The following is a 23,105-nucleotide window of genomic DNA, read 5'->3' on the forward strand; positions in this document are numbered from 1 at the left end:
CACTTTGTTTGCCTGGATCATGCTGGTGTATATTTTCCTTTTCTGTTTTGCTCAGTTGAATCTCTATTAATATTTTCCTTTTCAGATTTTTATTTCCTCTCTTTTGTTCATTTGATTCTTTTTCAGTTCATTACTCCATTGCTATGAATGCTTGGCTCTGTTTTATTGCCTTTCTGTTATCTACTTATTTAGAAACCACTGTCATATTCATCACCTCTCTCCTTCTTTCATGCTTTGTTTTTTTAACTTGACTTCCACTATTTTGCTTAGCTTTTATCATTGTGTTCTTTCTCTTTTCCCCATCGCCTCTCCCTTTCTTTCCTTATGTGTGCTGTTTATCATGACTTGATAATTGATAGGAAATCCGTTGTTACACAAGGCTAGAGAAGTGAAAGGAGTAGGTTGAAGTTGCCCTCAAAGCTTGTGAGAGTACACAGAGAGACACTGGAGAGCAAGGACGGCAGGGCTCGAGTGCGGAATGGGAAGTACAGGGAGTTTAAAAGGAGCATTGTAAATGCTCAAATCATACATGATTAATTAATTTCCTAGATCTAATAACTACTCACTTGTCTAGAAATAGTACAATTTTGCTGAGTTGGAATTGTGAAATGTATGTTTCCTGGAACCCATAATTTGTATTACTTGAGAAAGTATACTGTATTCCTAGCACTAATCCATTAACATGAACTGTAGATACCATTACATTAAACCTGAGTCTCTTTACAGTTCCTTTCCAGTATAAGGATACTTGTCACAGTTCCTCCTAAATAACTCAGAACTACTGCATTCCAAGGCAGATATTTACAGGAAATTTTGTTGATGAAACATCATCATTCACATTAATCAGGGGTTGTTTCAGCTGCATCTTTTGCTGTAAAGCATTTTCTTTTTTAAGTTGGCTCTATACTAGAAGTAGCAATTTTCTCTGATATACGTTTTGAATGAGCATTCTTTGAGAATGTTCGCAAGGAAGTGCAACTGAATTGAATCCAGTTTTGTTCCTTTTCACAGAGGTACATTTAACAGCAAAGAGTGCCCTCTACAGTCAAAACTAAATAATTTTGCTTCATTGCTTGTCATACATCTACATATTCATGTACAGAAGGAGGCCATTCAGCCCATTGAATCTGTGTGATTCAAAGTGCAATCTAATTTCTCTACTAAATTTACCAGTAACCATCAATTCAATTACCCACTTACATGTTAGGGAAAAGGAAAGCAACTTACCAATCTGGACGCCTTTAGGGATATGGGAGAACACTGGAGCACCTGGAGAAAACCTACATGCTCCCAGGGATAATGTGTACAGTTGCTCCAGAAGTCAGGATCAATCCCAGGCTGCTGGATTTCAGCTTGATGTAAACTATGTTTCTTAATTGGTACACGTGACAATAAAAGACCATTGAAACCTTTAGAACAGTTTTTACCCCAGGGCCATACGAGAACTGAACACTACCTGTGCACTAGGCAACACCGTTAAAAAATCTTGTACTTAATTTAATTGTATTTATGTATTTATTTGTTTTTGCATTTATTGCATATATGTTTGTACGCACCGTCAGGATTGGCTGTTTTTTAATTTCGTTGTACTCGTTGCAATGACAATAAATGAATATTATTATTATTATTATTATTATTTAGTTGAATTGAGACAGATCAAAAAGAGAACTTGGGCTCTAAATATTACTTTAAACCACTTCTATCCTGAAAGCCTTATGAATAAAGAGTACTTAGTTTATTATTTAGTCGAAAGAAAGTTGGACTCGGGTGGAGTAGTAAATAAAAGACTCAAGTTCAATTATTATAGGTTTTAGCGAAGGGAATGAGGAATGTAGACCCAGAGAATATTTCAGTGAAGAAAAAAAGATTTTAAGGCTTGGAATAAGCCTTGTGTTAATTAGTAAAGATTGGGTCAGCAGGCAAGTGGATTTGCGTATGGGATGGTATCGCAGTGTTGAAATTATTGGAATCTATGGAGAATGGAAGTACCATGATGAAGATAGAGATAGGTAGTTGTTGCAGAATATAAGTTTTGATGTCAGGATTATAATAGTGCAGTCTGTAGCACTATCTGGGAAAAGGATACTGCCTGTCCCGCTGAGCTACTCCAGCTTTTTGTGATTATATTCAGTTTAAACCAGCATCTGCAGTTTCTTCCTACACAATTAGACGTATTAGTTGCATAAAGACTTGGGTTTTGCAGAGGACCTGAGATTTGGATTCTTGAAGGTGCAACTTTAAGGTACTTTGGAGTTTTTCCATGAACTGATAGTGGCAAGATGGCACAATGAATGTTAAGGTAGAATAAAGATGAGATCCATTATTTGCTCAGAAGGCTTTGGTAAAAGGGAAAGAGGACACTATAAATCGGTCATAATTTTATCAATACTAGGAAATCAATACAGTCACTCACTGTGAGGTTATGAGGAACAACAGCCTGACTTGCGTTTATTGATGCACCTTATTTGGAATACACAGAGGGATTGTTTTTTTTTGTGGTAAGCATTGAAAGATACACAGCACAGTAGTGGGAAAATAAGTTCGATGGGTAAGAAATTTTTAACACTTATTGTCGCAATTTACTGCATGCTACTGAAGTATGGAAAACTCTCACTGTCGAATGTTACTGAAATGTGTGCATATTTTGGAAGTAAATGAGAACAGGATTGTATGCAACTTTGATTCTTTGTGCAGTTAAATAAGGCGCCATGGCTAATAATGGCTAACATTTCAGATGTGGTTTAGCTTCTTGGCATGAGAGATTAAGCAGGGTTGAGTTAGTGGTGATTACCCTTAGAAAAATATAAATGAATACTTTGAGAGGAATTTCTGTAATCAATTATACATATTACACTTCCAAATTCTTCATTCAATCTTACAGAAAAATAGCTGCAATAAATATTTATGTATGAACTAAAATTGAACATCTTGATCATAAGATTTTCCTTTGCTAAGCAGTGCTGTGAATCTTTTATACATAAAGAATTGAAAATTTATTTTCACTTTCCAATCTTGAGGACTGGTGTCTGTCGAATCTTCACTGAAAAGTGAAGATAGGTCACGTATCCCTCTTGAATAGTCGACATGTAGTACATTTTCACAGAAGTTCCTCTTTAAAAATGATTTTCCTCCCATTATCAATGATAATCTTTGGACCAAATGATGATTTGATTCCATTTTAAGTTAATATTTTTTTAAATGTCAGTGCTATAAATCTTGACTGTGCTCTTAAACTGTACCAGGTCCCTGGATCCATCACAAGATGGCACACAAACAATTGGTATTCAGGACAAGACACGGCCAAAAAGTTCTCGTATCAGGAAACTTACAAGACAATACAGCTTGTGAGTATAATTTTTTTGCAAAACTTTTAGCATATTCTGTAAAATATGTTTTCCTTTATTTAAGCACCTATAAACAAAATATATAGGAGCTTTGAATGTTCAGGTTAATCGCCTTGCAGAATAATTCAATGCTTCCATTCCTAATTATAAATGTTGTAACACAAAGCTGCACCTCATGCATTAACCCACATGCATTTAATGTTATGATGTGTTGTATATCATACTGACAGAAGGATTAGTTCACTTGATTGATGAGATAAAATATTTGTGCACCAGTAAACCTGCAGGTGTTATATGCATCAGTCATAACATCAAGTTGCTTGTCTTGGTTCTGCAGTCAATGAAAATGTCAGTACCGAAATGCGAGTCATTTGGCAATAAAAACGTGGATAAAAACGTGCAAAGCTTTTTTTGCATACCTTTACAAATTAACTGTATAATTCTTTCATACTGCTGTTAAAGTTCGTTTTCTCTAGACAGACAACAATGCAACAAAGTTAGTGGTAAAACAGTAAAGTCTTTATTACGCCAGGCGGGAGTGGGGAGATCAGCACCGGGTGTCTTCAGACACCCAAGCTCACCTCGTGTCCCACTCACCGAAACAAAGGACAAAACAGTATAGTTATATCTTTTTCTTATCAGGGAATGAGGTGGCACCACACACATCATGCCCATACAAGGCAGTGAAAGAAATAAGACCATGTCCATATAAGGTATTAAGAAGTCATCAGTAGGTCAGTTTTTTTCTGAAACATAGCAATCTCAGCTTAAAGGTCAGTTTTTTTTATAGTACATGTTGTACTTCTCAAGGTTAGACACAGCTTACCTCTTTCTGCTTAACTAAGCAATTTACAATGTGCAAGAAGAAGCAGGCAACCATTTTGGGATCTGTTTCTTTTGTAAATACTTAAACTCTTTCACTGCAGTATCATCCAGTGTAATAATTCTCTCTATTGATTTCACCTGAAATATTCAATGGCTTTGTGTGGGGGTGTTTCTGCCTCACAGATTTGTTTTTTTTTTGAAGAGGTGATAGAGACGATTAATGAGGGTAGGCCATTAGATATTGTCTTGTGTGGACTTTAGTGAAGCATTTGACAGGTTCCCCCATGGTAGGCTGGTCCAGAAGATAAAGTCGCACAGTGAATGGGTAAGTTAGATACAAAATTGGCACAGTCATGGATGACAGAGGTTGGGGGTGGAGGGTGTTTTTCTGAGTGGGGATCAATGACCAGTGGTGTTCTGCTAGGTGATTTGATTAGTACGTTTGTAGATAGCACAACAATTGACAGAGTTGTGAATAGTGAGAAAGATCGTCAAAGGATTCAGCAAGATGCAGACTTGGAAAATAGGGCAGTAAAATGGCAGTCGGGGTTTCAACCAGACAAGTGTGAGGTGATGAATTTTAGGTCAAATGAAAAAGAAAGGAGACAGTAAATGGTAGGGTCCTTCGGAAAATTGATGTACAGACGGATCTTTGTATACAAGACCATAGCTCCCTGGACATAACAGTACAATTGGGTAGTGTGGTAAAGAAGACACACAGAGCATATTTGCTTGCATCAGTGAGGCACTGAATATGAAAGTTGGAAAACCATGTTAAAGCTGTATTGAAGTTTGGTCGGCCACATTTATTGTGTTTGTGGGAGCCATTTTGCATTTATTCATTATTTTAGTATATTACTAGACCAAGTGGACCCGTTGGGCCCATTCCTCGTAGAGGGGGGACAGGGAAGGGGAGAGGGTGTGATTGAGTGAGCCCTGGACCCAAAACCTCTCCTGTATTGTAGTACCCTCAACTCCCCCACTCAATCCCCCTTATCCCCCCCTCCTCCCCCCACTGACCCACTCCATCGCCCTACCCACCCCCACTTGCCCCTCCCCTGCCCCCACTTTTCCCTCTCCTACCCCCACTCCCCCCAGCCCTGCCTCCACCCCTATTTCCCCCTCCCCACCCCTATTCCCCCCTCCCCCCCACTCGCCCCACCTCCCTCCCATCCCCTACCCCCACTCTCCCTGCCCACACCCCACTCTCCCCACACCCCAATCTTCCCTCCCCACCCCCACTCTCCCCCACCCCTATTCTTCCCTTCTTCCCACCCCCACCCTGCCCTCCTCCCCACCCCCACTCTCTTTGCCCGCACCCCACTCTCCCCCCACCCCCAATCTTCCCTTCTCCCCACCCCCAATCTCCCCAACCCCCATTCTTTCCTTCTCCCCACCCCCACCCTGCCCTCCTATCCACCCCCACTCTCCCCCACCCCCACTCTCCTCCCCCCCACTCTCTCCTCCCCACCCCGCTTTCCCCCACCCCCACTCTCCCCACCCCCTTTCCCCCACCCCCACTCTCCCCACCCCCTCCCCATTCTCCCCTCTTCCCCACCCCCACTCTCCCCCCACCACCACTCTCTCCTCCCCACACCGCCTCCCCCCCACTCTCTCCTCCCCACCCCCCCTTTCCCCCCACCCCCACTCTCCCCACCCTCTCCCCATTCTCCTCTTCCCCACCCCCACTCTCCCCTGCCGCGCACTGTCCCCTTCCCCCCCACCCCCACTCTCTCTTATCCCGACACCCAACCCCCTCACCCCCACCCTCCCCTGCCCCCCACATCCACTGTCCCCCTTCCCCACACCCCTCCTCCCCCCAACTCCCACTCTCCCCGACCCCCTACCCCCCCACTCTCCTCCCCCACCCTCACCTTCCTCCCCCACTCTCTCCTTCCCCCCATCCCCACTCCCCTGCTACCCCCGCCCTCCCCTCCACCCACTCGACCCCCCTTCCTGCGGGCCCGACAACACCGCTTAAAGCTCCTCCATGTGAGGGAGGAGAGGAAAGGGGAGAGGAAGGCACTGAGCACGGCACTGCCGTCAGTCAGTCGGGCGGGTGGCGGGTGCGGGAGAGGTGACTACACCTCCCGGCGGTCAGCGCAGCCCGATCTGAGGAATGTCCGGCACGAGGCATGCCGGGACGCACGGCGGTGCTCCCAGGGAGGGGGGAGCGCATTAGTTAAAGGTCCGGTGGGGGGGGGGCGAGAGTGAGCTGATCTCTCGAAGACGTGCATGTCCCATTGTGACATCACACGCTGAATACCGGGGGGGGGGGCGGGGGAGAGCGCGAGCTCATCTCTCATAGGCGCACGGGTGCCATTGTGACGTCGCACGCTGAAGACCTTGAAGAAATGGGTTAGAAAGGATATTTTTAAACTTTAAAATCTCTCTAGCTTTAAAAATATAGCTTCAAATTGAAAGAGAGTTTTTTACATTATATGCCCAGGATAATGGTGAGTAAGGTGGTGCAAAAATTGTGGCACTATGGTGTACCGTTTTGGCTGTGCGAACGACAAAAGTTATGCTGCACAAATACACGCATACACACGTACACAGAGTTTTCGTAATATATAGATATTATTTTGTATCCTGCTGTACTATTTTGGACACTAAAAGTTAATACTATGCTTACGTATGGTCTGGCGGAGCCAGAGAGCTTCCAGCTCCGACGTATTTGTTCAGTTCACGTGAAGAAGAAGCTGATAGAAGACCAGCCAGAAGAAGCTGCCGATAAAATCGGCTAAAAGAACCTGCTGATAGATCAGCAAGAAATATCTGCTGGAGATAAGATCTGACAGTTTGTATATGTCACGTAGGATACGGTAGGACATTAGATTTTTACCAAACTAATCAATAACAAGTCGATGACAAGAGATATGTCAATATGTTATATTGCAACTTCAAATAAACGACTAACTTCAAATGAAACGTGGAGATCTCAGTTGTTGATTGTTTGCGTCATGAAAATATCGTTCCAACTATTCCACATCAACGGCAGCTTTGGGGCTTGATAAGAAAGACGATAAGCTGGCCCTAATAGTGTTTGAGTGCTTCTTGAGAGAAAGTTGTTGAGGCTCTGGAGAGGGTGCAGAAGAGGTTCACCAAGATGTTGCCTGGATTGGAGTACATTAGCTCTAAGATTAGGTAGACACAAACTGCTGGAGTAACTCACCGGGATAGGCAGCATCTCTGGAGAGAAGGAATGGGTGACGTTTCGGGCCAAGACCCTTCTTCAGATTGAAGTTACTCCCAGCATTTTGTGTCTCCCTTCGATTTAAACCAGCATTGTAGTTCTTTCCTACAGCTCTAAGATTAGGTTGGATAAACTTGGAAACACAAGGAACTGCAGTTGTTGGTTTACAAAAAAGACACCAAGTGTTGAAGTAACTCCATGGGTCAGGCGACACATCTGGAGAACATAAATAGGCATTGTTTTGGGTTGGGACCCTTCTTCAGATTGACAAGGGGGAGAAGCTTGAAGAGGGGTGGGGGAAGGACAAAATCTGGCAAGTGATAGGTGGATAGAGACGGGAGGTTTTGATTTGCAGATGATTGGGAAATCATGAAAAAAAACTAATCTGTGGCCAAAGTGATGTCACATGCAAACCAGAGGAATAGCACCTCATCTTCCACTTGGGTAGCTTGCAACAATGTATTCTCCAATTTTAGGTAACTAACCAACAAACACCCCACCTTCCCTCCTCTTTCATTTGCCTCACCTGGATGTGCACCCATTTCTTCCACAATCCTGTCCCTTCATCCACCTCCCCCCACCCCCACCTCGCGTCACCTTCCACCTATGTCACTTCCACTGGCTTCACATTTCATGCTTCTGTTCTTATCTCACCACCTTTGGAAATTACAATGTTGCTTGTTGATTGCAGATGACTGTTTTTATAAGAATGTCCTTTCTCATTCCTTACAGTAATCATAGTGATGAGGATGACCTGCCTCCTGCCTTAGCTGCAGCCACACGAAGCAGTCCTCCCCCTCTCAATAAACCATCCACTGCTGATGTTCGACAGTTACAGTACCCCACCTGCATCAAGGTATGGACATTGCATTAAGGTTATTTTATCAAGAAATTCCCCACTAAAAACAAAACAATAAGATTCTTAAATACATGTTTAACCATTTCTGTATTGTTAGTTGAAATATAGTGTTATCCTTTGTCTACAATATTTTATTATTGTTATTGTATAATAGCTGTGTTATATGTCAGCGTTTTTTTCCAGATTATAGCAGTAGTTCGTGAACCCAAACTCCAATGTAATGGTATGATATATTCTGTGCAGACCAAATTAAGTATGCAAAAATGATAAAGAACTTGCATTTGTAGGGCATCGATATATTTTGTGGACATCCAAAATGGATTCAGACATAATGAATTATTTACAAATATATCTGCTGTTGTGGCGGCTCCCAAGGGTCGGGCCATACCACTACCGACCCCTCGGCACGGAAATGGACCAGTCCAGGAGGGCGGTCCGGACTACATATATAAGGACAAGGTTTTGGGCGCAAAGCCATTCCGGCAGACTCGACCCGTCTGATAACCGTGTATTAAAACCATAACGCCCCCAAAATACCTAGCTCCTTGCCTTTATTTCGGGCCTCTACCGACGCGCCACATTGGTGACCTCGACAGTCCATTCACAGTAAGATGGACACAAGATCAAAAGCCGACTGTCCGTCCAGCTCGCAGGCCGACTAGGCCGCAGCTGTCGACGCGGTAGCAATCAAGCTCCCGACTTTCTGGACCACCCGGGCTCGCGTTTGGTTTTACCAAGCGGAGGCCCAGTTCCAGCTGCGGGGCATCACATCGGATGACACCCGTTTCTTCCACCTGGTGGGAGCCCTTGACCAGGACACAGCCGAAGAGGCCACGGAGTTCCTCCAGGACCCACCGGCCCACGATAAGTACACAGCCCTGAAGGAGCTGCTGCTCCAAACTTACGGGCTAACCCGAATGGAGCGGGCCGAAAGGCTCCTCCACATGCCAGGCCTCGGTGATCGGCGCCCATCTAGCCTCCTGAAGGAGATGGTCGCGTTGCTCGACAGGCACAGACCTTGCCTGATGTTTGAGTACACTTACCTGCACCTGCTGCCGGCCGACATTCGCCTGCAGCTCACCGACGCCTCCTTTGCAGACACCCGGGCCCTCGGCAGGTGCGCGGACGCGTTGTGGGCGGCGCGCCGTGATGACGTCAGCGCGCTAAACGTCACTCAAGCAGCGCCCGATTTTCTCCGGTCGGGCGGGGGAGCTGTGGAAGGAGTGACAGCTATGCCCCGGAGGTCTGTGAGATTGCCCCCGGTGGCCATTGCGGGTCCTGCACCCGCACATGCACCTGCAGTCCCACACCAGCAGGCTCCAGCCAGCACCAGCAGGAGGCACTGGTGTTATTACCACCAGCGCTGGGGTGCTGCAGTCCGACAATGACGCCAGCCATGCACGTTCCCGGGAAACGCCGGGGCCGGCTGCCAATAGTCCCCGCGGCGGCCGGCCAGATTCACCGCCTCTTCGCCTGGGATCGGCGCTCCGGGGGCCGCTTCCTCGTGGATACCGGGGCGGAGCTGAGCGTCCTGCCCTCTTCGCGGCTGGACATTCGTTCTGGGAAGCGAGGGCCCATCCTCACCGCTGCAAACGGGAGCCACATTCGGACTTATGGCGTCCGCACGGTCCACATCGTTTTCGGCGCCAGTCATTTCACGTGGCAGTTTACTATCGCCGACGTCTCTCAGCCGTTGCTAGGGGCTGACTTTCTGCGGGCTCTTTCTCTCCTGGTGGACGTCAGGCAGCAGCGCTTGGTCCACTCCGCCACGATGGAGCCCATTGCGCTGCGGCTGAATGAGCCCATTGTACGCCCGCTGTCGTCCATGGACTCCCATTTCGCTCGGGTTCTGGCGGAGTTTCCAGATATTATGGCCCCGCAATTCCGGTCGTCGACCCCCAAGCACGGGGTGTTCCATTACATAATAACTACCGGCCCACCCCTCCACGCACGAGTACGCCGACTGCCGCCTGAGAAGCTACGCCTGGCACGACAGGAGTTCTGCACGATGGAGTCCTTGGGGATCGTCCGCCCTTCCAACAGCCCATGGGCATCCCCACTCCACATGGTCCCCAAGGCAAACGGGGGCTGGAGACCTTGCGGGGATTATCAGCGGCTGAACGTCGCTACCGCCGAGGACCGATACCCCGTGCCTCACATCCAGGACTTCAACGCCCATTTGGCTGGGGCCACGATATTCTCGAAGGTGGATCTGGTGCGAGGCTACAACCAGATCCCGGTCCACCCGGAGGATGTGCCCAAGACGGCAATCACGCCGTTAGAACTCTACGAGTTCGTACGGATGCCGTTCGGCCTCAAGAACGCCGCGCAGTCATTCCAACGATTAATGAACGGCGTGTGTCGCGGGCTGGATTTCCTGTTCGTCTACCTCGACGACATGTTGGTAGCCAGCCGCTCGCGGCAGGAGCACTGTGCCCACCTCCGGCAGCTCTTTCAGCGGCTCAGCGAGCACAGGTTGGCTATAAACCTCGCCAAGTGCCGCTTTGGCGTGGCCACAATTGACTTTCTCGGCCACCGTGTGTCCTCGCAAGGCGCGGTTCCCCTGCCGGACAAAGTAGACGCCATCCGCCGGTTTCCCCGTCCGTCCTCGGTGCGTGGCCTGCAGGAGTTCGTCGGCATGGTGGCCTTTTATCACCGGTTCCTGCCATCCGCGGCCCACATCATGCGGCCGCTATACGAGCTGCTGGCGGGCAAGCGTAAGAACGTCGTGTGGACCGACGAGGCGGTAACGGCTTTTGATGACGTAAAGGAGGCCCTGGCTCGGGCTGTGCTGCTGGTTCACCCACGGGAGGATGCCCCGACAGCCCTTACGGTGGACGCCTCAGAGTTGCCGGTTGGTGCCGTACTGGAGCAACTGACGGACGGGGGTTGGCGCCCCCTGGCCTTCTTCAGCCGGCACCTCAACAACGCCCAAATGAAGTACAGCGCCTTCGACAGCGAGCTCTTCGCCCTGTACCTGGCCGTTCGTCACTTCCGCTATTTTCTGGAGGGCCGCCCGTTCACCGCTTACATGGACCACAAGCCGCTCACGTTCGCCCTGGCAAAGGTCTCCGACCCATGGTCTGCCCGACAGCAGCGCCAGTTGGCGTACATCTCGGAATTCACTACCTCCATCCGCTTCATCGAGGGGAAGGAAAACCGGGTGACCGACGCGTTGTCTCGTCCCGCCATCAATGCCGTGTTAGAAGTGGCGCCCGGCATTGATTATTCTGCCCTGGCGGAGGCCCAGCTAACGGACGGGGAGATGCCCGCCTACCGGACTGCCATCTCTGGCCTTCGCCTTGAGGATGTTCCCCTCGGACCCGGAGGAGCGACGATACTGTGCGATGTGTCGGCAGGTCAGCCGCGCCCCATCGTCCCGGCCGCGTGGCGCCAGAGGGTGTTCGACGTGGTCCACGGGCTGGCTCACCCCTCCATCCGGGCGACGACCGCACTGGTAGCTGCGCGGTTCATGTGGCATGGTCTGCGCAAGCAGGTTGGCCACTGTTCCCGCACCTGCATTCCGTGCCAGACGGCAAAGATTCAACGCCACGTCCGGGCGCCACTCCAGGAGTTCGGTCTACCCTGCCGACGTTTCGACCACCTGCACGTGGACATTGTGGGCCCGCTCCCGCCGTCCCGGGGCATCACCCACCTCCTCACGGTGGTGGACCGCTTCACGCGATGGCCGGAGGCCATACCGCTGGCCGATACATCAACAGCCACATGCGCTCGTGCGTTGGCCGCGCACTGGATTGCTCGCTTTGGGGTGCCGGTGGTCATCTCATCGGACCGGGGGCCACAGTTCACCTCCGAGCTGTGGTCGGCCATGGCCCACCTGTTGGGCGTGCGGCTGCACCACATCACGGCCTATCACCCGCAGGCAAACGGCCTGGTGGAGAGTTTCCACCGGCAGCTGAAGACAGTGTTGAAGGCGCGACTCTCCGGCCCCGACTGGATGGACGAGCTACCATGGGTTTTGCTGGGCATCCGGACTGCGCCCAAGGAGGACCTGGCTTCATCGTCAGCGGAGCCCGGGGAGTTTGTGCCCTCGTTGCCGGGGCGAGAGGAACCGTCCTCATCCACCCTACAGCGCCTCCGAGAGCGAGTTGGCAAGCTCGCACCTGTGCCGACGTCCCGCCAAGGGACATTCCGCCCTTACGTGCCATCGGCCCTTCGGGACTGTGCCTTTGTGTTCCTGCGCCGTGACGCCCACCGGATGCCACTCCAGAGGCCGTATGCGGGCCCGTACCGGGTGCTGGAGCACGGACAGACAACCTTTGTTTTGGACATGGGGGGCCGGCCGGAGGCAGTGTCAATTGACCGCCTGAAGCCGGCCCACTTAGACATTGACCAACCGGTGCGGGTTGCCCAGCCTCGGCCACGAGGTCGCCCACCTTTGCGGGTCCGTCCACCTGTCCCTCCAACTGTGCCTCCGCCGGCCCCTCTGTCGACCGATTACCGTACGCGGTCCGGTCGGGTTGTGCGACCACCAGTGCGCTTCGTGTCTCCGGTTCTGGAGGGGGGTCCTGTGGCGGCTCCCAAGGGTCGGGCCATACCACTACCGACCCCTCGGCACGGAAATGGACCAGTCCAGGAGGGCGGTCCGGACTACATATATAAGGACAAGGTTTTGGGCGCGAAGCCATTCCGGCAGACTCGACCCGTCTGATAACCGTGTATTAAAACCATAACGCCCCCAAAATACCTGGCTCCTTGCCTTTATTTCGGGCCTCTACCGACGCGCCACACTGTTATAATATAAGAAAATCAGAAAGCACGGAGCAAGTCCCCAGCTCAGCAATGATCGAAATGATTCTTCCAAACTAAAATTACAGAATGACCATGCCACAACTTTACATACACTAGCACATGAAAGGGGATAAATCAGGGAACAGGTTGGAGAAGAATGATAATCTGGAATTTGTTCTGTCAACTTGAGCAAGAGGTGAAGTTATGATTTAATGAGCTAAGCACAAATCAACTGGGTAAGTAATTTTATTGTGCATCATGTGGGCCAGGATGTTTTCCTCCAGGAATGTTCATGCTACACCCCTCTGAAGTCATGAGAGTCAACGGAAAGATAAAATTCTTACTTGAGGCAGTGTAACAGGAAAACACAGTTCTCACAGATCATAAACAGTAAAAAATCATCAAATTAAAAACCTCAATATTAGTGCAAGCAAGACTGTTCATAGCTTAGTGTTTGTAATGTTCAAGACCCTAATGGTTGTTGGGAAGAAGTTATTATTAAAGAGGTAATTTTTCAGACTCCTATACCTTCTTTCCGATTGAGATGAGAGCATGGCCAGGGTGATGTGGGTCCATGATGCTGCTAGCTATCTTTTTTGAGGCAGTGTCTCTTATAGGCATTGTATCATATAGATCCCTTTGGTAGAGATGTCAGTACTGGTAATGGTCCACCACTTTTTATAACCTTCTATGTTCCTCGGTTTTCATGTTGCCAAAGCAGGCTGCAAGGCATCCAGTCTGATCAGTCAAATCTGACCTCCCCCCATCCCACATATCCTGCTGTTCAGTTCCTTAATACATGGTAGGGCAGCCTGTCCGTGTGACTGGGTGTATGACAGAAACTGTGGTGTAAAAAGTTAAGACACCCTGCAGTTCCACGTGTCTGTGAATATATCCTGATCCAAAGTATCAATGCACCCCTTCTGAAAGAAAGGTAACGTTCCCAAAGGAGTGAATTATACGTGTGTAGTCTGAAGAAGGTTCCAACCCGAAATGTCACCCATCCATTTTCTCCAGAGATGTTGCCTGACCCGCTGAGTTACTCCAGCACTTTGTCTATTTTTGGAGTGAATTATAGTTCGGGTTTATGATAAACATACTTCACATTATGTTCTGTTGAACGGCCTATTTAAACTTCATGATTGTTCTGTAAATGAATCTTAGAGTAACCTGCCCATACCTCAGTGCAACAATGTAGCATTTCCATTGGCTCCATGTACTAATCCAGTTCAATGAGGTGGTGAATTTCTAACAAATTTAGGAGCAATATAATTTTCTACTTTTAATTATCAGAAAAGGGATAGGCATCAGCAAAATTACTTTCTCTGGGCTCTTACAACCTGCAAGAAGACTAATTTGTTGTTTTGGTACAATTAGCCTAATTTTGGATGCCTAGTATTTTGTGAACGAAGCTTGGAATTTGCTGGAATTTAACAGCACAATTTCATTTCTCAATTTCTGGTTCCTGGTCAGCTATCGCTCAAACTGGAGAACCCAAGGTAGAGTCCTTACACTCAGAGATATGGTGGCATGATAGGAGGGAGGCAAAGATGTGAGAGTAACACTGCCATTTGGTGATTGGATGTGGAAGGGAGGCAATGTTTGCAGAGCAAAATTAGGGTTTGATGCTGAAAGATAGAGAATGAAAAATGGGGATCATTTCTCTGGTAATCGGGAAGTAGGGAAGGATGTGAGGCCATGAAAAGAGAGGCAACTAGAGTGCATTTGGTTTATTTGAGGAAACAATCAAATTCCCCAGCTCCTCCAAACTTACAAGCAGTATTGTTTAGAGATATAGCGCGGAAACAGGCCCTTCGGCCCACCGAGTCCGCACCGACCAGCAGTCTCTGCACATTGAAACCAAGCTACACACACAAGGGACAATTTACAATTTTACCAAGCCAATTAACCTACAAACCTGTACATCTTTGAAGTGTGGGAAAAAACCGGAGTTCCCGGAGAAAACCCATGCAGGTTACGTGGAGAACATGCAAACTTCGTAAATGTTACAATGAATTGTTCCACTTCACAGAATTATAGACAATAGACAATAGGTGCAGGAGTAGGCCATTCGGCCCTTCGAGCCAGCACCACCATTCAATGTGATCATGGCTGATCATTCTCAATCATTACCCCGTTCCTGCCTTCTCCCCATACCCCCTGTCTCCGCTATCCTTAAGAGCTCTAGCTCTCTCTTGAATGCATTCAGAAAATTGGCCTCCACTGCCTTCTGAGGCAATGAATTCCACAGATTTACAACTTTCTGACTGAAAAGGTTTTTCCTCATCTCCGTTCTAAATAGCCTACCCATTATTCTTAAACTGTGGCCACTGGTTCTGGACTCCCCCAACATTGGGAACATGTTTCCTGCCTCTAACGTGTCCAATCCCTTAATAATCTTATATGTTTCAATAAGATCCCCTCTCATCCTTCTAAATTCCAGTGTATACAAGCCTAGCCGCTCCAGTCTTTCAACATATGACAGTCCCGCCGTTCCGGGAATTAACCTAGTAAACCAACGCTGCACGCCCTCAATAGCAAGAATATCCTTCCTCAAATTTGGAGACCAAAACTGCACACAGTACTCCAGGTGCGGTCTCACTAGGGCCCTATACAACTGCAGAAGGATCTCTTTGCTCCTATACTCAACTCCTCTTGTTATGAAGGCCAACATTCCATTGGCTTTCTTCACTGCCTGCTGTATCTGCATGCTTCCTTTCAGTGACTGATGCACTAGGGCACCCAGATCTCGTTGTATGTCCCCTTTTCCTAACGTGATACCATTCAGATAATAATCTGCCTTCCTATTCTTACCACCAAAGTGGATAACCTCACACTTATCCACATTAAACTGCATCTGCCATGCATCTGCCCACTCACACAACCTGTCCAAGTCACCCTGCAACCTCATAGCATCTTCCTCACAGCTCACACTACCACCCAATTTTGTATCATCTGCAAATTTGCTAATGGTACTTTTAATCCCTTCATCCAAGTCATTAATGTATATTGTAAATAGCTGCGGTCCCAGCACCGAGCCTTGCACCGACCCCACTAGTCACTGCATGCCATTCTGAAAGGGACCCATTTATCCCCACTCTTTGCTTTCTGTCTATCAACCAATTTTCTATTCATGTCAGTACCCTACCCCCAATACCATGTGCTCTAATTTTGCCCACTAATCTCCTATGTGGAACCTTGTCGAAGGCTTTCTGAAAGTCGAGGTACACCACATCCACCGTCTCTCCCCTGTCAGTTTTCCTAGTTACATCCTCAAAAAATCCCAGAAGATTAGTCAAGCATGATTTCCCCTTCGGAAATCCATGCCGACTCGGAACAATGCTGTTACTGCTATCCAAATGCTCCGCAATTCCGTATTTTATAATTGATTCCAGCATCTTCCCCACCACTGATGTCAGACTAACTGGTCTATAATTTCCCGTTTTCTCTCTCCCTCCTTTCTTAAAAAGTGGGATAACATTAGCTACCCTCCAATCCACAGGAACTGATCCTGAATCTATAGAACATTGGAAAATGATCACGAATGCATCCATGATTTCTAGAGCCACCTCCTTAAGTACTCTGGGATGTAGACCATCAGGCCCTGGGGATTTATTAGCCTTCAGTCCCATCAGTCTATCCAACACCATTTCCCGCCTAATGTGAATCTCCTTCAGTTCCTCCGTCACCCTAGGATCTCTGGCCACTAGAACATCTGGGAGATTGTTTGTATGTTCCTTAGAGAAGACAGATCCAAAGTTCAACTCGTCTGCCATTTCCTTGTTCCCCATAATAAATTCCCCTGCTTCTGACTTCAAGGGACCCACATTTTTTTCCTCTTCACATACCTAAAATAGCTGTTACCATCCTCCTTCATATTATTGGCTAGCTTACCCTCATACCTCATCTTTTCTCCCCGTATTGCCTTTTTAGTTATGACAGAGACTTGCATGCAACCAGCTGCCATAAACATGGAGCCGAGCACATATTAGCAGGTTGATGTTCCCTTATATATCATTGAATATTCTAACGTTAAGCACATCTGAGGTGTGATGTGCGCTGGTCAGGCCGCATTTGGTATATTGTGAGCAATTTTGGGCCCCATATCCGAGGAAGGATTTGCTGGCTCTGGAGAGGCCCAGAGGAGGTTTACAAGCATGATCCCAGGAATGAGTGGGTTAACATATGATGAGCGTTTGACGACATTGGGCCTGTACTCACTGGAGTTTAGAAGGATGAGGGGGGACCTCATTGAAACATCGAATAGTGAAAGGCTTAGATAGAGTGGATGTGGAGAGGATGTTTCCACTAGTTGGAGAGTCTAGGACTAGAGGTCATGGCCTCAGAACTAAAAGTCGTTCCTTTAAGAAGGAGATGAGGAGGAATTTCTTTTAGACAGAGGATGGTGAATCTGTGAAATTCTTTGCCACAGAAGGCTGTGGAGGCCAAGTTGATGGATATATTTAAGGCAGAGATAGATAGGTTCTTGATTATTATGGGTGTCAGATATTATGGGGATAAGGCAGGAGAATGAAGTTAGGAGAGATAGATCAGCCATGGTTGAATGACATAGACGATGGGCTGAATGGCATAATTCTATTCCTGTCTCTTATGACCTTAATAATATCACCCCTTTAATTTTCCAGCTTCCTCAGAATTGGGTTTTGAAATTATCAGAAATGTTGGGTAATACTGAGGTTATCCTCTTTAAATTGGCAATGTTGCTATTCTTTGTGTGATCCTGAAGTCCAAGGTTGTCTATGAGAGGCATTGTGGCTGTATCTGATTGGAATTGAATCACAGAATGGTTACTGGAAGCCTTACGGTCCATCAGGCCAATGGAAGAACAAAACAGCTACTTGCATCCCTTGCTCCCCCACTCCCGTTCTTTAACCCTGCAGATTCTTTCCTTTCAGATATTTATCCAGTTCCTTGCTGAGTGTTGCAGTTAAAATCGCTGCCTTTACTGCCTTTGAAAGTTACTCCACATCCTGTGAGCATTTTTTAACATCACACTATTTTTTATTTTTTGCTAATCATCTTCTATATCTGCAAGTACTTGACCCCAACACCAATACGAATAATTTTCATCTATGTACTCCGACAATAGAGTTTGAGAGTTTCCCCAACCAGATCCTCACAAAATGCCTTTGTTCCAGGAAACCTTAGCTGGTCCAGTCTATTCACATTTAAAGTCCCTCATGCCTGGAATCTTTTTGTTAAATCTTTTCTGTACCCTCTCCAATTATTCACTGAAACACTTTACAGTGAAACTCAACGTTTTGTATCTAAATCCCACTTTTTCATTCTCTGGGACCACTCACAAGTACACAACCATCAGCAATTTACTCCACTAATCTTTCAATGTTGCACTATATTTTGAGTCTGGTTCTTTCATTTGCATGTTAGTTAAGCATATTAGCTCTCTGTGTTACATTAGCATTTCACATTATTAGCACTCCATTTATATACGGAGCACACTTTCTAGAACTTTGTATTTTCCCTTTTCATGTGAGGAATTTTACAAATTAAAGTAAATTCTTCGTAAATATAATGTGAAGTAGGCCCAAATTGTTCTAAACATTTCCTTATGAAAATTTATAACACTTGTTTTTTATCAAAAGAATTCGGAAGAAGACCAAACCGATTTGGCCAGTCCAGGGGATCTACTTATGGACTTCACTGAAGCTACCCCTCTGGTCTGTATTTAATATCTGTCATTTTGCATTGCAAAACACCACCAATCAATTAAATCTCCCCAAAACAGTCTTTTGATTGTTCATAGAAATTATGCTATTGTAGTGGGTGCGGTCACCGCGGTAATCAGGCCAGACGCCAGGTGAGTAGTTAATATACTTTATTACCTAAGGCACCAAACACCGCACTCAAGAACTCGTGAGTCGACACACCCAAAACCTTTTATAGTCCCAGACCACCTGACCCAAGGGAACTGACCCAGGAAGTGACCTAATCCCTCCCGTCCACTGAGTGCCGAGTGGAATGACCAAGGGAGTGGCCTAGCCCCCAGGCGCCGCCACAGGACCCCCCCCCCCCCCCAAGAACCGAAGGCACGAAACGGACAGGGGGACGGACAAAACGGCCAGCCCGTATGCGCGCCACGGCGGGCGCAGGAACCGGAACCACCCCGCCAGGGGAAGGCACCCGCGGGAACTCCGGGGGTAAGGGCCGGGACGTGGGACGACCCCGAGGGCGAGGCTGCGCCAGTAGAACCGGCTGGCTAACGTCCACGTGCGCCGGCTTCAGCCGCGAAAGAGAGACCGTCTCAGGACGACCCCCCATGTCCAACACGAAGGTGGCAGAGCCCCGCTCCAGCACTTTCAACGGTCCCTCATAAGGCCGCTGAAAGGGTGTCCGGTGGGCATCCCGACGCAGGAAAACAAAAGGACAGTCCTGCAGGGCGGAAGGGACATGTGACCGCAGCGAACCGTGGCGAGACGTCGGCACTGGCGCCAGCGAGCCCACCGCCTCCCGAAGGCGTTGCAGGGCGGCCGAGGGCTGTTCTGCCTGACCCTAGGCGGAGGGAACGAACTCCCCGGGCACCGTCAGCGGAGCCCCGTACACCAATTCCGCCGAGGAGGTGGCCAAGTCCTCCTTGGGGGCGGTGCGGACACCCAGTAAAACCCACGGCAACGCGTCAACCCAGTCCGGGCCAACGAGCCGGGCCTTCAGAGCGGCCTTGAGCTGGCGGTGGAAACGCTCCACCAGGCCGTTCGCCTGCGGATGGTACGCTGTGGTGCGGTGCAGGTTAACCCCCAGCAGTTGGGCCATGGATGACCACAGCTCGGAGGTGAATTGTGGCCCCCTGTCGGACGTAATGTCGAGCGGAACCCCAAATCTGGCAATCCAATTTGCCGCCAAGGCACGGGCACAAGTAGAGGCACACGTGTCCGGCAGTGGAACTGCCTCCGGCCACCGCGTGAAACGGTCCACCATTGTCAGGAGGTAGGTAAAACCCCGAGAAGGCGGCAGCGGCCCCACGATGTCCACATGGATGTGGTCAAAACGGTGGTGAGGGACGGGAACTCCTGGAGCGGCGCACGCACATGCCGCTGTACCTTTGCAGTTTGGCACGGGATGCAGGTGCGCGCCCAATACCCAACCTGCTTGCGTAACCCGTGCCAAACGAAACGGGAAGCCACGAGGGTCGTCTTCGCCCGAATGGAAGGGTGGGACAGCCCGTGGAGCACCTCGAACACCCGGCGTCGCCAGGCAACAGGCACGATTGGGCGTGGCTGCCCGGCGGACACATCGCAAAGCAGCGTTGCGCCCCCAGTGCCACAGGGAACGTCCTCCAACCTGAGGCCCGAAACGGCGGTACGGTAGGCGGACATCTCATTATCGGACAACTGGGCCGCCGCCAGGGCTGAGTAGTCGATTCCATCGGCCATTTGCAGGACGGCGTGGACCGCGGGTCGAGACAAGGCGTCGGCCACCCGGTTGTCTTTACCCCCGATGAAACGGATGGAGGTAGTGTATTCCGAGACGTAAGCCAGCTGCCGCTGCTGGCGAGCTGACCACGGGTCGGAAACCTTGGCGAAAGCAAAGGTGAGGGGCTTGTGGTCCGTGTACGCGGTGAAAGTCCGCCCCTCGAGAAAATAGCGGAAGTGGCGGACCGCAAGGTAAAGGGCAAGGAGCTCGCGGTCAAAAGCACTGTAGTTCCGCTGTGCGCCGCTGAGGTGCCTACTGAAGAAAGCGAGAGGCTTCCAACACCCATCCGTGTGCTGTTCGAACACCGCCCCAACCGCTACTTCCGAAGCGTCGACCGTCAGGCTGGTTGGTGCATCAGCCCGTGGATGCACGAGCATCGTGGCCGCAGCCAGGGCTTCCTTGGCGTGTTGGAACGCCGCCACCGCATCGTCGGTCCATTCGACCTCCCTGCGCTTGCCCGCCATGAGGTGGAACAGCGGGCGCATGATCCGGGCTGCAGACGGCACAAATCGGTGGTAAAAGGCCACCATTCCCACGAACTCCTGGAGGCACTTCACGGTCGTCGGGCGTGGAAACTGGCGCACCGCGTCCACCTTGTTTGGGAGCGGCAACGCCCCGTGCGGGGTCACGTGGTGGCCCAGGAATTCGATGGATGCCACCCCGAAACGGCATTTGGTGATGTTGATGGCCAGCCCATGATCGCTAAGGTGTTGGCATAACTGGCGGAGATGGGCAAAATGCTCCTGTCTCGAGCGGCTCGCCACCAAAATGTCGTCCAGGTATACGAAAACGAATTCCAGGCCACGGCACACGCAGTCCATAAGCCGCTGAAAGGCTTGCGCAGCGTTCTTGAGTCCGAACGGCATGCGGAGGAATTCGAATAGGCCAAATGGCGTCACGATTGCCGTCTTGGGAACGTCGTCGGGGTGGACTGGAATCTGGTTATAGCCACGCACCAGGTCGACCTTGGAAAATGCTGTGGCGCCAGCCAGGTGTGCATTAAAATCCTGGATGTGAGGGACCGGATACCTGTCGGCGATTGTGGCATCGTTAAGCCGGCAGTAATCCCCGCAAGAACGCCAACCACCGTCTGCCTTGGGGACCATATGGAGCGGGGACGCCCACGGGCTGTCTGAACGGCGCACGATCCCCAGTGACTCCATAAGGCGGAACTCCTCCCGAGCGAGACGGAGCTTGTCCGGTGGAAGATGCCGCGCCCAGGCGTACAAGGGCGGGCCAGTAGTGGTTATATGGTGTACCACCCCATGCTTCGGGGCGGCGGAGTGGAACCGGGGGTCCAGAATATCGGGGAATTCGGCCAGAATTCGTGAGATCGCGGCGTCCACGGACAACAGGGGCCCATCAGGAAGCACGACCGGGTCACCCAAGCGGAGGAAAATGGGCTGCAGAGTGACAGAGTGCACTAAACGCTGCCGCTTAACGTCCACGAGCAGGGAATGTGCCCGTAGGAAATCCGCACCCAGCAGCGGCTGGGACATATCCGCGATCACGAATGGCCACGAGAAGCTGCTCGCGCCGAAGTTGAGGGAGATCGTGCGCACACCATATGATCGGATTGAGGTCCCGTTGGCTGCGGCGAAGAGGGGACCGCGGTTGCCACTGCGGAGGTCAACACGCGAAGGGGGAACAACACTCACCTCCGCCCCGGTGTCCACAAGGAAACGGGCCCCAGAGCGGCGGTCCCACGCAAACACACGATGAATCTGGCCGGCCGCCAAAGCAATCACTGACGGCCGGCCTCTGCGTTTCCCGGGAACGAACAGGGCTGCCGGCATTGATGGGCCGAAGGGCCCCACCGCCGATGGATGTAGCACCAGCCCCCTCTGCTGGCTTCCGTGAAAACGGGCGGCTGTGCAGGCCGATCCGACCACCAGCGACCTCCGGTGGCGTATGGAGGAACTGCCGGCATGCTGCGCGTGACCCCCGGGTCCGACCACCAGCGACCTCCGGTGGCGGGTGGGGGAACTGCAGGCGGGCCGTGCGAAAAAGACGCGCCGCCGGCTGGGTGAGCTGCTGAAGCCGAATACCGTTGGGAAGGCTGTCGGGGAGCGGTAGTGATGCGGGCGATTGAGGCTCCTACCTGCGGGTAGTCGTCGGCCGTTGGATGGACTTCCAACGCGTCGAGGGCCAGGTGACGGGCCATCATGAGCTCATCGGCGCGCCTGCCCAACGCCTGCATGTTGGGGAACGGGTCGTGGAGGAGCTGCTGGCGGAGGTCGGACGGCAGCAGCATCAGGAAATCATGTTTAAAGAGGAAACCGGGCTCGTAGTCGCCCAGCAGTGCCAGCATGTCGGCCAGTAGTACCGACGGGCGGCGGTCACCCAGGCCCGGCATTCGGAGGATCCGGGTTGCCCGCTCGGCCTCGCAGAACTGCTGACGGAGGAAGGCTTTAAGGGCCACGTACTTATCGGTCGCCGGGGGGTCGCGGAGGAAGGGTCGGACCAGGCGCGCGGTGGCCGGGTCGAGGGCGCTGACCACGTGAAAGTATTTAGTGGCGTCGGCAGTTATGCCCCGCAGGGCGAACTGTGCCTCGGCCTGGTCAAACCAGAAGTCGGGGTCCTCGGTCCACAATGGAGGCAGCCACACCGACACAGCGTGGATAGCGGCGCGGGCGACAGGGTCCAGAGGCAGCTGACTGGAAGAGTCGGGTAGTAGCAG

General features: G+C 50.2%; 1 protein-coding gene across 1 annotated transcript in view; it reads left to right on the forward strand.

Moving 5' to 3' along the window:
* The window catches only part of LOC144604466 (band 4.1-like protein 4B), a 211,074-nt gene that overhangs the window by 176,784 nt on the left and 11,185 nt on the right, over positions 1 to 23,105 (forward strand). The window contains exons 20-22 of the mRNA XM_078418926.1: positions 3,243 to 3,344; positions 8,098 to 8,221; positions 18,601 to 18,675. Of these exons, the coding sequence (XP_078275052.1) occupies positions 3,243 to 3,344; positions 8,098 to 8,221; positions 18,601 to 18,675 (301 nt within the window). The remainder of the gene's footprint in view (positions 1 to 3,242; positions 3,345 to 8,097; positions 8,222 to 18,600; positions 18,676 to 23,105) is intronic.

This window comes from Rhinoraja longicauda, chromosome 2 (genome assembly GCF_053455715.1).
Source record: "Rhinoraja longicauda isolate Sanriku21f chromosome 2, sRhiLon1.1, whole genome shotgun sequence".
Taxonomy (NCBI): domain Eukaryota; kingdom Metazoa; phylum Chordata; class Chondrichthyes; order Rajiformes; family Arhynchobatidae; genus Rhinoraja; species Rhinoraja longicauda.